Source organism: Coturnix japonica, chromosome 3 (assembly GCF_054131305.1).
Source record: "Coturnix japonica strain WE chromosome 3, WE-NBRP24, whole genome shotgun sequence".
Classification (NCBI taxonomy): Eukaryota; Metazoa; Chordata; class Aves; order Galliformes; family Phasianidae; genus Coturnix; species Coturnix japonica.
The window spans coordinates 11,557,234-11,571,366 of record NC_140665.1 but is presented as its reverse complement, the minus strand read 5'-3'; the positions used below and the strand labels follow the sequence as shown (position 1 = coordinate 11,571,366).

General features: G+C 46.4%; 1 protein-coding gene across 5 annotated transcripts in view; it reads left to right on the top strand.

The window, feature by feature from the left end:
• The window catches only part of GALNT14 (polypeptide N-acetylgalactosaminyltransferase 14), a 60,319-nt gene that overhangs the window by 17,419 nt on the left and 28,767 nt on the right, over positions 1–14,133 (top strand). For 3 of the 5 annotated variants that reach the window (XM_015856897.3, XM_015856895.3, XM_015856893.3), the window contains exon 2: positions 4,522–4,691. The exons of the other annotated variants lie outside the window; for them this stretch is intronic. In XM_015856897.3, coding sequence (XP_015712383.1) covers positions 4,522–4,691 — 170 coding nt within the window. The remainder of the gene's footprint in view (positions 1–4,521; positions 4,692–14,133) is intronic. 5 annotated transcript variants of the gene reach the window in all.

Genomic DNA, 14,133 nt, shown 5'->3' with positions numbered 1-14,133 from the left:
AGCTAGCAGAAAGGAGGCAATGTGTGTGTGTGAGATCGTGCACAGGCAGGAAAAGGTCAGTTGTATCAAACTCAGTGATGAATGATTAGAAATCCTCTAGGGGCCCAAGTCAGATGACAGACTTCGCTAGAAAAATACTTTGTCTTAATTAGGTATCGGTATTAATATTTGATCTGATATTCTGTTGTATTTCTTCCCCCAGCAAGTGGGACCTGAGTGGTCTCAGTTGTGCTGGGAGATACTGAATCACCTCCAAGCAATGGGAGGTCCCTTGCTCTGTGTTCTGCATTCCCATCTGAGGTAGCCCATCAGGGCCTACCTTGTGGAGCTGCCACCAAGGTGCACCTGTGCCCAGGTACTTCTGCAAGTATCACAGCCCTCAAATAAAGGAGTTGGAGCTGAAGTCACCATGGGGCAGAAGATTGCGAAGGGCAGGTGACAGCCTGAGCACAGAGCTGCCTCTCTTTCCAGCACGTGTTTGGTGTCAGCTCAAAGCCGATGAAGAAGGCCCTGAGCCAAAGAGGCATTTAAGCAAGTGCTTAACAGTTAAGCGTTTAAACAGTGACTTCTGTGGGCTCACACAAATGCCTAGAGTTGGCTAACTTTAAACTGAAGTGCTTGGATGGCTTAAAGAAGGGTAAGCAGGAGGAGGACCACCACATGAGGCAAAGAGTGTAGCCTTGTAGCTGTGCCTGTCATTTTGTTTCGGTACTGCAGGTTGGTTGGGATGGGGCTGTCAGGATGTGGGCTATAGCACAGGAAAAATATATCCTGAAGTGTGACTTGCACCTTGATGCTCAGCTCTTTCAAGTGCCCTGTGTGCAATCCTGCCCTGCATTTGAGCAAGTCACAACAGGATGTCTGAGGAGATGGGGAAGGGGGTGGAGACAGAGTGAAGGCCCTGCTGGGGCTGCACCAGGGCATAGGGAGGGATGAGCCCTGCTCTGTTTGAAGCGTTATATATAATCCCTTCAGATGGCATTAGCGCCTTGGACAGCAGCAGCCCTATAATCAAGCCTTCCGCTTGCAGGGGCCTATGCTTTGGCATGATGTTTAAATCTCATTTGTGTAATGCCAGGCTGCAATTCCTGCCGAAGGATTACCCTCTTTCTTTAGTGTCCCTGAGTGGCAGCACACAAAGAGCTCAAACTGTTGTGGGCAGTGACATGCCTCAGGACATCGGCCTGTGCCAAATGGGGATGAGTTTACCCTTGTTTACTGGAGCTTCTGCTGGACTGATGTATTTTTATATTTCTCCTGTCCTCCTTTTTATTAATGCCCAAGTCCCAGGAAAGGCAGTACTCAGAGATGAGCGCTTGCTTAGGGATTAGGGAGGAATGATCCTACCTAAGGAAGAGAGAGAAGAGACCTCATGGTGGCTGCAGCTCCTCACAGGGAGCAGGGCTCTCTGATGGGCTGAGGTTTATGACTGTGTCCCAGTGCAATTATGTGCCTTGTTTATGCTGGACTCCCAGCTCTCCAAGTGATGGAGCCAGACCCCAAGAGGGAGAGGAGGCACAGGATGCCCTTGTGAAACCCTGTGCATTGTGCCTGTCCTGCTCATGTGAGTCTGAATGAAGCCAAAGCAAAAACAACAACAACTTTTATTTTAGCAAAGGCTTATCTTCTCTATTTTAAGCTGGTAAAAACATTGTAAGGGAGTGAATCAGGAGCCACTTTTAGTTCCTGTTGCCCGCTGCCTTTCCTCTATGGCACCCACCTGGGCTGGATGGAGTGCCTTCCCTGCTCTTCCAACTGCTTTCAGCTCAGGGAATAATCTATTTAGTGATTTTTAGTGGGTGATTTTTTTTCCATATGTATTTCCTTATGAACTCTCCAAGCTTCCTGCTCAGGACAGGGCAGTTCATTTTGCAAACCTTCAGCCCATATCTGGGGGCAGAACTGTCCTGGGGGATGCTTCATGCCTTCAGCAGCCAGGGATGCTTGTTCCTCATTCCTGCTTCAGTGATCCCTGCTCTACTGTAATCACACAGTTATTATGCCATTAATATGTCATATTTGCGGAAATCCACATAAACAAAACATTAATGGTTGCCAGAAGATTGTATTCTTAGCTGCTAATGACCTGCTATTCCCACACAGCACAGCGCCGCTCCCCCTTCTTTTGTTTCTGACCTATGATTGAAGCAGAAGATGACAAAGTACACCTTTGAACCTTGCGATCATCACAGTGCCGTAGCAGTGAAAAGACACCCCTGTGCTTGGTTTTGGTTTGTTGTTTGACTTGTTATTTGCTGTTGTTGGGATTTGGGGGTGTTTTTGCAAAAGCAGGGGGTTCTCCCCAAGCTGCATTCTTGCTTGGGAGCATCCCTGCCATGTGATGGGATGCAGCAGATGCTCCCTGCCGTGGGTAAGAAAATGTAACAGAGGCATTGCAGGGTGCAGTGTGGAGGAACAGGGTGAGCTTCCTAGCACTTGTGTCCAGAGCTACTCATTGTTTGGATATATTTTTCCTGTGGATTCATTCAGTCTCTCAAACTCCTTAAGCACTGGCTGTGTTTCCTATAATTAATACTAGCCATTAAACTGTAATGCTGAAAGAGAAATTACCTAATTCAAAGGAAAAACAATGAAAATTTATTACTTGTACATGAGAGAAAATGAATATGAAGCTTAGGAAGAGGAGCTCTGTGGAAGATAGAAAGGCAAGAAGAGTATTGACTTAATTCTTTTCTAGCACGGGGTAATTTGGCTTCTAAAGTGAGTTAGATCACAATAAATTAAGTTTAGATTTCTGCACATCAGTTAAGTAATTCCTAAGAGAGGACTCGAGAGTAAGGAAGAGGTGATAATAAGTGGGAGAAATATTGCAGTTAAGACCTCATCCAGTGACCCAGAACTGATGTCCTGTCTCTCGGTGGGTGAAGCAGATGAATTAAAGTGGGTTGGGGAGTTTCAGAAGGAAATGTTGTAGAGGCATTAGGGGTATTGGGTGTTCACCACAGAGATGCTCGAAGTGTGTAGCTGGGCTGGGGATAGCAAGCAAACAGCATTTTCCTGATCCATAGCAGCCTGCACACTTCAGCTTGTTGGAGCCTTTCCTGGATGGTGTTGTGTCCAGCTGCTCTGAGCCCATTGAGTTTAATTGACGTTTAACAGAGACATCTAACAGCCTTAAGTGCTCTGTGACCACTTTTAAAATCCATTTCTCATATCAAGTTTGATTTCTTTTTTTTTGTTTGTTTAAAAATAAAAAACAACAACAAAACCAACCTAGTTTTGCTTTTCTTCCTAGCATTAAAATTTAGGTGGCAGTTGTTTTAACAGAGTGAGTCCCTTCAGGCACATCATGAAATCTTTATAAGCTTGAGGGCTCTGCTGGACCTGTGATGCAATCGACTCGCTTTTCCCACATCTTTTACTGAGGCAGTAAATCATGTTTTGCAAGATGCCTTAGAAAAAAACATCAACAATATTTATCACTCCATCTACATCAGTCCTCCAGAAAACCTGCAGATGGTTTGTGTATGTTCCTCTGCTCATTAACCTGCTGGGTTGCGGTGACATGATCGTTTTAATAACTCTCTCCTGGTCTTTGATAGCTTTCTCCTGGTCCAGTTGGTGGTTCAGGAAGAACTCAAAATACATCTGTGAGGTCAAGCTATGGGGGAATAACTAATCCATACCTACAAGGCCCTGTAGCCTTGGTTCTACCAGTATTTTGGGGAGGGTCCCTTGAAGCAGGGTGCTCATCAGGTACTAGGCTCTGGGGATGCCCTGCAGTGGTGCTGGAGGTTGGCTGGTGAGCAGCAGCAGTGGCTCCCTCCTCCCCATCCTGTTAACATAGTGAGCAGGCTGTCACATGTGAGTAAAATCAATTACAGGATAAAAATCACCCTTCTCAAAAGCTTCATTTTCACTATTAGCTGGCAAAATCGGCTTTGAGATGGCGTTAACAGAAGTAAAAAAAAAAAAAAAAAAAAAAAAGGGGCGGGGGGGGGAGGGGGAAAAAGGAGTAAAGATCAATTATCGGATAAGATGACAATTTTCATAGGGGCTGAGACATCTGTAAATGTTTGAATCTCCCTGCATTACGTCTGGAGATCAAAGAGCCTGTGCTGCTGGAATGATGCGATCTTATCAGCACTGCTTTGCGCTCCTTGCCTGCCTGGTGCTGAAAAAGCATCTCTGTCCTTTTTGCTTGTCACCCTGGGAGGGGATGGCGTGGTAGGGCTGAACTCCTCGGCAGGTCTCTGTGTTTATCTGCGTATCATGAGACTGTGCTACTGGAGAGCGGGGCTGACCGAAGGTGGGGGTGTTTGGATAGAAATTAATCATTTCAAACTCAAACGCCTAAATTCTCTTTAAGGTGTCACTACGAGACTGTAGGGGAAAAGAAAACAAGAAAAGAAACAAAGAAAAAAGAACCACAATAAGCAAAGACTTAACTAGGCTCACTGTTAGCATCTTCCAGCAACTCCTGGCTCGGGGCTGCCCAACCTCTGGAGCTGAGCCGGGTGCTCCTTCCTATCTCTAATGGGGCTGACTTTGTGCGCGCAGGGCTCGGAGGCGGACTGGGACGACCTGTGGGATCAGTTTGAAGAGCGGAGATACCTGAGCGCTCGGAAGTGGAAGGGCGGAGAGGACCCGTACCGGCTCCATGCCTTTAACCAACGGGAGAGCGAGAGGATGCCCAGTGACCGTGCCGTCCGTGACACCCGCCACCACAGGTTCTGCCCACACTGCCCTCCCTCCCCTGGGATGTCAGGCACTGAAGGGGGACCAGAGCTCTGCTGGGGGGTTAAGGGCAGGGGCACGGATAGATATGTCCAGCATGGAGACTCACTTGCTCCAATGGCTTGCTGGTTTTGTTTTATTTTTTCTTGTTCAGTTCCTATGCATCCAAAAGCAGGGATAGGGCGAGAAGTAATGGCCTTAGGTTGCATAGAGAAGGTTCGTGTTGAATATTAGGAAAAAATCTCTTCTCAGAAAGAGCAGTGATACAGTGGCACAGGCTGCACAGGGAGGTGGTGGAGTCACCATCCCTGGAGATGTTCAAGGTCTGTGGAGATGTGGCACTGAGGGACATGGTCAGCGGGTGATATTGGTGGTAGGTGGATGGTTGGACTAGGTGGTATTAGAGTTCTTTTCCAACCATGATAACTCTATGATTCTGTGATTTAAGGGAACTACTGGCCATCCTAGGATTCACTGAGAGATCAGAAGAAGAGGCAACAGTAATATTATTCAGTCTTCTTTATTTTCCTCATCTTCAGGAAACCTTGTTATATGGGTGGATTGTAGTGTACTGCTTCCTTGATTCAGGGATGTTAGAGGGGTATCTTAGCCCTTTGGGTTTCATTCTGGCTGGGTTGTATTCTTAAGATCAAATCTTTCACTTCAATCGATTTATTGTCAGGTGTGATATTCCTGAATATAACAATTAAAAACATTACTTCCTGTGTAAATGCATTATTCCAAGATCATAAGGAGGGAAAGGAAAAAAACCTTTTTTTTTTCTCTCCAGAAAGGCAGAAACAGGTTTGCTCCACAGTGGGGCTGTAAGAGTCTATGACAGCAGAGTGAACGGGAGAGGTAAGAACTTGCTGGGTTCTTTCTTTTAGCAGCTCCAGCATCATGGTGGTCAAAAATATTTTTTGGCACCCAAAAAGTCTCCTCAGCACTTTGGCTGAAATACTGAAATGACAACAGCTCTCCAGCCCTGAAGTAGTCAATGGTGCTTATTTATTTATTTATTAGTACTATTTATTTTCCTAGCCCTTTTCCTTAGTAAGGAGCAGAAGCTCCTTTCTCCAGAATGGGGCTAACAGCCTTGATGGAAACCTATTAGAGTAGATCAGAGAGTGAGCATGCTATTCCTGGAGAGAATTAACCCCGAAGTTATTAACCATCTGCCCTACTAAGAAAGAAGGTAAACTCAGCTGCCCCCTGGCTGCATCCCAGCCATGGTAGCAGCCACCTCATTCCTGAGCATGTGGGAAGAAAAGTTAAGGAAGAAGTGTGGGCACAGCACGTGGGAGGGGCTGGTGCTAATTGCGTTTGCTTCTAGTTTCCTTAATGCAGTAATTGGATTCTGATTTCTTGAATACATCTGAGCGGTGCTGTAGATGTTGCATGATTAGCCAAGAGAGCAGCCGTGGAGGAAACAGGAGATCTGGGAGAGGTGGGTGCTGAAGAGGCTGATGGAGGAGGGGTGAGGGGTCCTGGCTTGGGGGAAGAGGAAAGTGAAGAGTTCAAAACATCCCATGTAGAAGGAAATGTTTACTCATAATGCAGGTGCTTGAGGAGCTGTTGCAGCTGTTGCTCCAGCTGTTCCCAAGGGAAACTGCATTCCCTAATATGCCCAGCTCCAGTGCATTGCTGTGCAAAGAGCCATGCCAAGGGGCTCCCCAGCTGCCATCCCTAATGTGAGGGGCAAGAGGCCTTAGGGACTCGTGCTCACCTCTGAAGCATGTCCTTGGGGTGAGCGGGTCTCCTACAGCCTCTCAGCCAGGTGTTGGTACCCAGAGGACCCTGCTCTGCTCTCCCACCAGGTTTTCAAGTTTTCCTTTAATTGCATTCCTGCTTATTCACCAAGCAAGCTCTTGGACTGCATGAAGGGATGCCTTTCCCAAGGAGGGGACAGTGCAGCATCCTGTGATGATTATCCCATCCCCACCAAGAGTCAAGACTAAGAAATTCCTATGCTCACAGCACCAGCATGGGCCCAGGTACAGGTAGCATGTCCAAGCTGTGCACAAGCATTACTTGTTGCTGGGGTAGGTGGCTCATCTCTTTAGCTGTTTTGGTCAGCTGCCTGGAATACCTTGCTGCTGCTTCCTATCCTTAGCAGCAGATGAGTTGCCATCATATAATTACAGAATGACTTAGGTTGGAAGGGACTCTAAGGGCCCCCCCCAGCTGTAGCCCCTGCTGCGGGCAGGGCTGCCCCCCACTAGCTCAGGCTGCCCAGGGGCTATCCAAACTGATCTTGAGCACCTCCAGGGATGGGGCACCCACAGCTCTGGGCAGCAGTGCCAGGGCCTCACCACCCTCTGAGTATTGTGCGTGCATGCATAGGGAGCATGTCAGGTTCTCAGCATGGCTCAGTAGTTTTTGGAAGTCGGCAGGGAGTGTGCCTTACCCAGAGCCAGATGAATTAGTCTGAGCATGGATTTCTGCTCACTACTGGGGGTGAAGCAGATAAATAAAACTGGGGACAAGATCAACAGGTGTTGCAGCACTGTCTGGAAATGTAAGAACTTCCAACATACTTTGCTAGCAACTGCAATGTGTTTAACTGTGCAAAGGATGTCAGCCAGCCTCAGGCATCCCCTACTGCCTGTTTTATTCTATTCCCCCTGCTCCTACTTCTGCAGCTCTGATATAAGTTCTGTAGTGTTGTCTTGAGCTTGCAGAGCATGGAGGACAAAGACGGAGTCCTGCTCAGTCCTGGCACGAGGCAATAATCCTCTGAATTTTTGAAGCTGCCTGAGTCCCAAGTGTTTTATGAGAGGCTGTATCTTCCCGTCTGAGCTTGAATTTTACAACTGCTGGAGGGGTTGCGTTTGTGTTCATATGTGCGTGTCTGAGGGAAAGCAAGCAGCTGCTCAAATCAAGTTGTGGTTGAGAAGAGAGCCTTGCAGACATGCTGGCAGGTTTGGAGATTGGACATTGCACCATCTGCTGACATGGAATGTGTTCTTACAGCCAAAAACATGGACTTGCCCCTCATAAAACTCTTACCTTGCAGTCCGTCCTATTCCTTTTGCTGTTGACAACATGTGCCATAAGATTTTTTTTTGTTTTTGATGTCGTGGCCTTTGATTTAATGTCTTTAAGATCTCCTTGCACTTCTCACATGGCCTTGTCTTTCTCCAACCTTGTTGCCCACTAGACCAAGACCATGTTGAAGTGACCCAGCATTTCCTTTGATTCTCATCAGTTAGAAGTGCAGTTCCACATGCAGGGATATAGCTGTGTCTTGTCTTTGTAGCCCCCAGAAGATGAACATAATGCCTGGAGAATACAGAAATGCCTCTGTGTTTCTTGCTTGGCTTGTTTTATGGCTCAGATAAAGACCTGTGTTGTGCCTTTGCACCTGCATTTCCTGGCTGATGGGATAGAGGTGGGGTTGTTCTCTGCTCCACTGTCCTCATTGGTACCTGAACATGAGACGTGAAAAAGCAGCTGAGTAGCTATCATGTGCCTGAAGGTCTCTAACTCCAATCTGGATGTGGCTGGATGCAAAGGGCTATGGCTGTCTTCCTGCTTTTGCGGTTATTTATTAGTTATCGCTTATGATGTCCAAAGCCAGAACACTGAGATTATTGAGATTTGCAGTTGTTGGCAGCTAAGCAAAGAGGGCAGCACAGGCCTTCCTTGCTATTAATCAGAAATAAGCACTTCATAAAATCATAAAATAATTCCGCTCGGAAGAAACCGCAGCTCAGCCTCCTGGCTATGAAATAGGACCGAGTTTCTCTGCTGTTGCAGAAACCACTGTGACCTCCAGGTCTCCTGCCTGTCGTGTGGATCAGTGTTTTGCAGCACAATTTTAAAACCTTGATTGAAGCACGTGTAATTTGTAGCTGCCTCTGATTTGTGTAACAGGCTTTGAAGTTATTCGTGTAGCCATCCTTACATTACCCACGCATGCAGATGCTGCAGTCACTCACAGTCAGTGCATTTAAATGAGAGGAGGAGGTGGTACCCATCAAAGCATTCTTGCTAAGCTTTCTGTCCTCACTGCCTGCCATGCAGTGACTGCAGTGCACTGCAACAACTGCTCAGGCTCTGCTGCAGATGAGGCATGAGAAAACTCAACATACATAATTCCCTCATCTCCACTCTGCAATGCTGCCTGTAATGGGGAAAAATATTAATTTTAGCTAAGTTTCCCATTCTCCTGCTTGTGCTGGATCTGGCCTGGAGATGCTCCACAAAAGGGAAGCACTTTGTGAGCAGAATCCCTAAGTAGCATCTTGGGCTTAATTACCTTTGAGACGGTTGTAATCTAGGCGAGCCCCACTGGCATCACAGGGAGATTATTCGGTTTCACACTGATATCAAAGAGATCAAAACCTGCTCATGGATGTGCAGGCTTCCTGAAAACACTTTTATGTTGGTATAGCAAAATTACTCAGCATCGAGCCTCGAGTGAAGTGCTTTGAAATACTGGAGGTTAAAGACTTAGTTTTCTGCTGCTGCCTCACCCAGGTGTGGGAACACCTGGTGGGTCTCCTTGGGGACCTATGGGCTGTGATTTGAGCTGGAAGCAGGCAGTCCTGGCCAACAGCTGGTTATGTGTCCAGGCTCTCACCTTGGGAATGGCTGCAGCCTCCCCAGTGTGTGTGACAGCATCTCTGATGCTTCCTGCCCTGTTTTTGCTGTCTGGTGGAGGAGACCTGATGGTTTCTAAGGCAGGGGCTTGTGGCTTCAGGTGACAAAACTCAATGAATTCAATCATCTTTTTTTTTCCCCCTCCATTTAGCAGAAAGAAGAAGTGTTGAGAAGAGGCTATATGAAAGGTGATTTAGTGGGCTTAAGCGTTGAGAGATTGTATCTCTGCTAAGGTAGCTTTAAGCAGAAATGGTACTGGGATAAGATGCTGCAGCAGGGGCAGTTAAGGGATGGGGTTGGTTGTGAATTGATCACAGATACTGTAGGGAAATGGCAAATGATGATAATTCTGCAGTTGTGGATTTGAAGTCCTAATTCTCCCCTTCTTTTTCTTTATCCTAAGTGAAAAGCATGAGGGTGAGCCTTGGGAAGGAGTTCAGGAGTGAGGTAGGTCATGTAAGGATCTGATAGAAACATATAGGCGAATGTTCTGAATGCATGAGGATGTGCCACTTAAGGGGCTGTTACTCATTTCTTCTGGAGGGCAAAGCTAGTCATATCTGAAAGTACAGGAAAGAGCTGTGCTGGGAGAGTGAGTTATGGCACCTGTCTGTACAGCAAGGAGAAATCGCTCCTGAGCCATGTGTTCTTGGCTAAAAGACGGCTGTAGGACGTGAGGGATCAGCAGAGCCTGCCAGACCCTGCAGACCTCTGCTTACAGAGCCCGGATCCTGGCAGAGAGGTGATTCTGGGCTGACCCAGCCAGCACTGGGGTTTAACACTGGATTTCGTGTCTCCTGCACCTTACGTTCATTCAAGTTGTCCCTTGTGCCAGCCCTGCATTGCATTGCTGGATATGAAGAGCATCAGTGTGGGACAGGCATCCTCCTGAGAAGAGTGGAGGGGGGCACCTTTAATTTGTTTGGACTAGTATTTTGCTTGCCAAAAACTGCTGAGAAAAATAGATGCAAGCAGCTTCTGCCCCCTTCCCCAAGCGACAGATCTTTGTCACCTAAGTTATTTTGGTTTTATTTCCCTATGAGACAGCTTTGATTTTGCTTTGGAAATTACATACCCTCCCCCACCACTATTGTATTTTGCCAAGAAAAGGTGCACAAAGTATTTCTGGGTCGATCGAAAGTGATTCTTCCTTTGTTCTTTTCCAGTTTCTCCATTCACTCAAGAAAGGTGAAAAATAAAAGAAAGAAGTTTGCATCCCTGTTCTGTTCTTAGCAGCCTTGAGGGGAGATGATGTGCGCTGAATCCTTTGATGAGGACAGCTGGGCATGCAGTGAGTTGGGGTTTTTCTTGTTGTGCAGATGCTGGGGTGCAAGGAGGCTGCCCCAGCACAACCCCAGCTGTGGTGCCCACAGACAAAGTGCTGGAGCTGGTGCTACAGGGCTCTTGGTTGAATCCTTGTGCTTTAAATTAAAGCGCTACCTGTCGCTAAGGGCACAGACTAGGAAGAGCAGAAGATGTACAGCCTTTGAAGCAGAATTTTTCCCATGATAATATTCCCCTGCGAGAGTTAGTGTTGAAAAGCAGCTGCTGCTTAGATGTGCTGTCAGCCCAAACTTGAGGTAGTGGCCATCCATCCATCAGTGCCACATGTCTCTCCAGCTTCTTATCTCTCGCTCAGGCCCTCAGGAAATGGATGAGCTGGTACTGCCAAGGCTAATTATTCCTCCAGACAGAAGACATGATAAAATATTAACCTTTTTCAACAACAGAGCCCCAGTTAATTAGATCCACTTCTGTGACACATTCACCTGGAGATAAAAGCTCATCTCCAGGAATCTGGCTGTGTGCAGTGATCTCTCTGTGTGTCATGATGGGAGGAGAAGGCGGGAGGCAGGAGGATGAAGACAGCTGGGAATTTAATAAAAGCCAGTGACCTGCCAGTCACTGTGCCCTGAGGAAGAGTCACTCCATTTTGATGTGAGGATGTGAGAAGCAGATTGACACAAGTGCCACTGCTTTCATCCTAGACGCCAAAGCTCAGCATGGAGGCAGAGCAGGGGCTGGTAGGATCTGTTCAGTTCACCTGGTCTGGGTTATGGCTGTGCTGTCAGCTTGGGTACTATACCAGTGGACAGGAGTTCGCAGAATCACAGAATGACCTGGGTTGGAAGGGACCTCAGGGATCATGAAGCTCTAACCCCCCTGCCTGGCAGGGCCACCAGTTGGCCAGGTTGGCTGAGTAACCGTGTTTCGCTTGGTTGATTCTTTAAGAAAAATTAAAAACAGGAGTTAGCAATTTCAGGCTAAACCAAAAGTGAAGCTCTTAGGGAATCTGACAGTAAAAATACAGGAAGATATAAGACCTAACTGATCTGTTTTTCTCACCATGCAAGAGAAATCATTTAGGTCTCAAATGTTTTTGACGATCTTAGTCATCTAAAAATGACAGGCTGTATTTAAAGGCAAGTGATTTCTAAAATCAGGTAAAAAGAACGTGTTGGACCTCCAGGGAACAAATGATGTGGTGGAGCAGAAGCAATGCTGTGGTGCATGCTGGGGTCCCCAGCGTCTGCAGGAGATGTTGGTGGGGAAGTAAAGCACAGCCGTGCTGCACTGGGGAGGGCTGGGAGTCCCTGGGGACCTTTTAGGGGCAGGAGGTGGTGGTGGCTTCTGTTGAGTCCCAGTGGGTGAGTTTTCAAGCACTCCCTTTTTCTCCAGCTGCCCTGACACCCATTCCTCTATGGAGACACAGTGCCTTCTCCTTGACCTCCAGAAGCCTCTATCTTTATGAGGCAGACAGAAGAGCCTATGTTTTTGGAGGAAAGAGAGAGCATGCCCTAAACCACAACAGGGCGCAGAGGTGATTTCAAGGGATGGATATTGCTTCATCACCAAGTGCTTTGGTGCTCCCGGGGTGCCATTGATCACTCCCTGCTAGAGCCTCCCTCTTCCTTTGACTGCTATAACATATCGACTACTTGTCTTATAATTATTATGTGCCATTGATTACTTTGATAGCTTGCTCTGAGCAATTCTGACAGAATAAAGTTGTTTGTTTTAACTTTCATGCTTGTCGCAGTGTTTCTATTGACTCGATATGTTTACCTAGACTGAAATCGAAGTTGGGTATTAGCAAGCAATGGAACTAATTCTGTGAGGTTGGCTACGGTTGATAGTTCAGGCTATGAGACAGTTTCTTCAAGTAAATTCTTTATATTTTTCTTCCAGCTAACCAGAGCTATAAAGTGCTACTCCATCAACTGTATTAAAAGCACCATCACAATCAATATCTTTAGGCAATTTGGTCATATTTGTGCTATAAGCGCTGCATACTGTGTCCAAAGCCACCCCTATGCTGTGATAGCTTAGGAAGGCTTCAGTCAAGAATACACACTGAAGTGTTCCTGAGCTATCACAGCATAGGGGTGGTTTTGGACTTCTCCAGTTCTGGCTAAGGAGGTGTGGTGAGATCAGAATCCTTTTCTACTTTAGTTTGCTGTGCGGTGCCAGAGGGTTCTGGTTGGAAAGCATTCTCCTGTGGCATCATGCTGAGCAATAACATGTGGGGAGTTGGCCAGGGAGGCTGCCATTGCTCGGAGACCAACTGGGCATCGGTCAGATAGTAGAGGGTGTTGTATTGTTCATCACTTGCTTTGTTTATTCTTTCTGTTGTTATTTATTTTTGATCGTTTTTCTTTCTTTCCTTTCTTTCTTTCTTTCTTATTAAGCTGTCCTTATCTCAGCTCATGAGTTGTTGCATGTCCTGTTTTTTTTTCCCCCATCCTACTGCATGGGGAGGGGAATAAGCAACTGGCTGTGTGGTGCTGAGCTATCTGCTAGGTTAAATCACAATGAGTTGGAGAAACAATGCAGGCCCTGAGTCAGTGTGGAGGGCCCAAGAATCCTGAAATATTCATGAGCTTCTTTGAAAATCAAGATGTACAATCTTTTTTAACTTCATTTTGAATGTTGCTGTATTATTCTGTCCTTCCATTTGAGTAGATTCTTTTTATTCTCCTCCCCTTTTCCAAAGATTAAAATCCAGTGCATTTTAAATAAATTATTAATGCAGCATCTTGTCTGTCTGTAGGCTCACAAGCAGCACATCATGTGCATAGAAGGCTTTTTTTTTTTTTTCCTTCTTGCTCTTCTTCCTTTCTTCAAATGTAGCTGTTGGATTAATTCTTTTGTTATTTTTCAGGGAAAAAAGAAAGAGAGAAAGGGAAGGAAGGACAAAAAAAGTAGGAAGGAAAGAAAGAAAACCAAAAGAGGGAGCAACTTAAACGAAATACTAATTGTGCACCAGCTACATATAGCACTGCTGCAACTTCCAGAAGCTACGTAGGAAAATCTCCTTGCACAACCTGCTGTTGAGCTGATCTCCAGTACTTTTTGACAGTGCCTGCCCTGAAGGCAATGTGAGTGATGGCCATTCAGGCAGCTCTGATCCCCATGCCCTACAGCCATGCTGAGCCTGCACATGTTCGGTACTGGCCACCGCAAGACAGCTGGAGCTCTCCTCCTACATCCCAGCCCACTATTTGCTTTCCTACACCAGGTGGATTGCTCCCTCCTTCTGCAGCAATTTCAGTTTTCCTGTAAGGGATCCTTTTTTTCACAGCTGGTTGGTTGTCAAGACTCAGTTCTGTTTCCTCTGAGGTCCTGGAGAAAGGAATTGCAGCGAAAACACCAAGCCTACAGAATGCTGAGCTAGTTTTCATGATAAAAATATAATAAGAGAAAGCTCTCCTTGGCTTTATTCTTCACTTATGGACAGCCACTGATTTCCAGAAGGGCTCCCATTCTTTTGATAAGGTACCAACATATGTGTGAATTCATCTTGTTTGAGATGTCAGGTCTCTGTTCTCT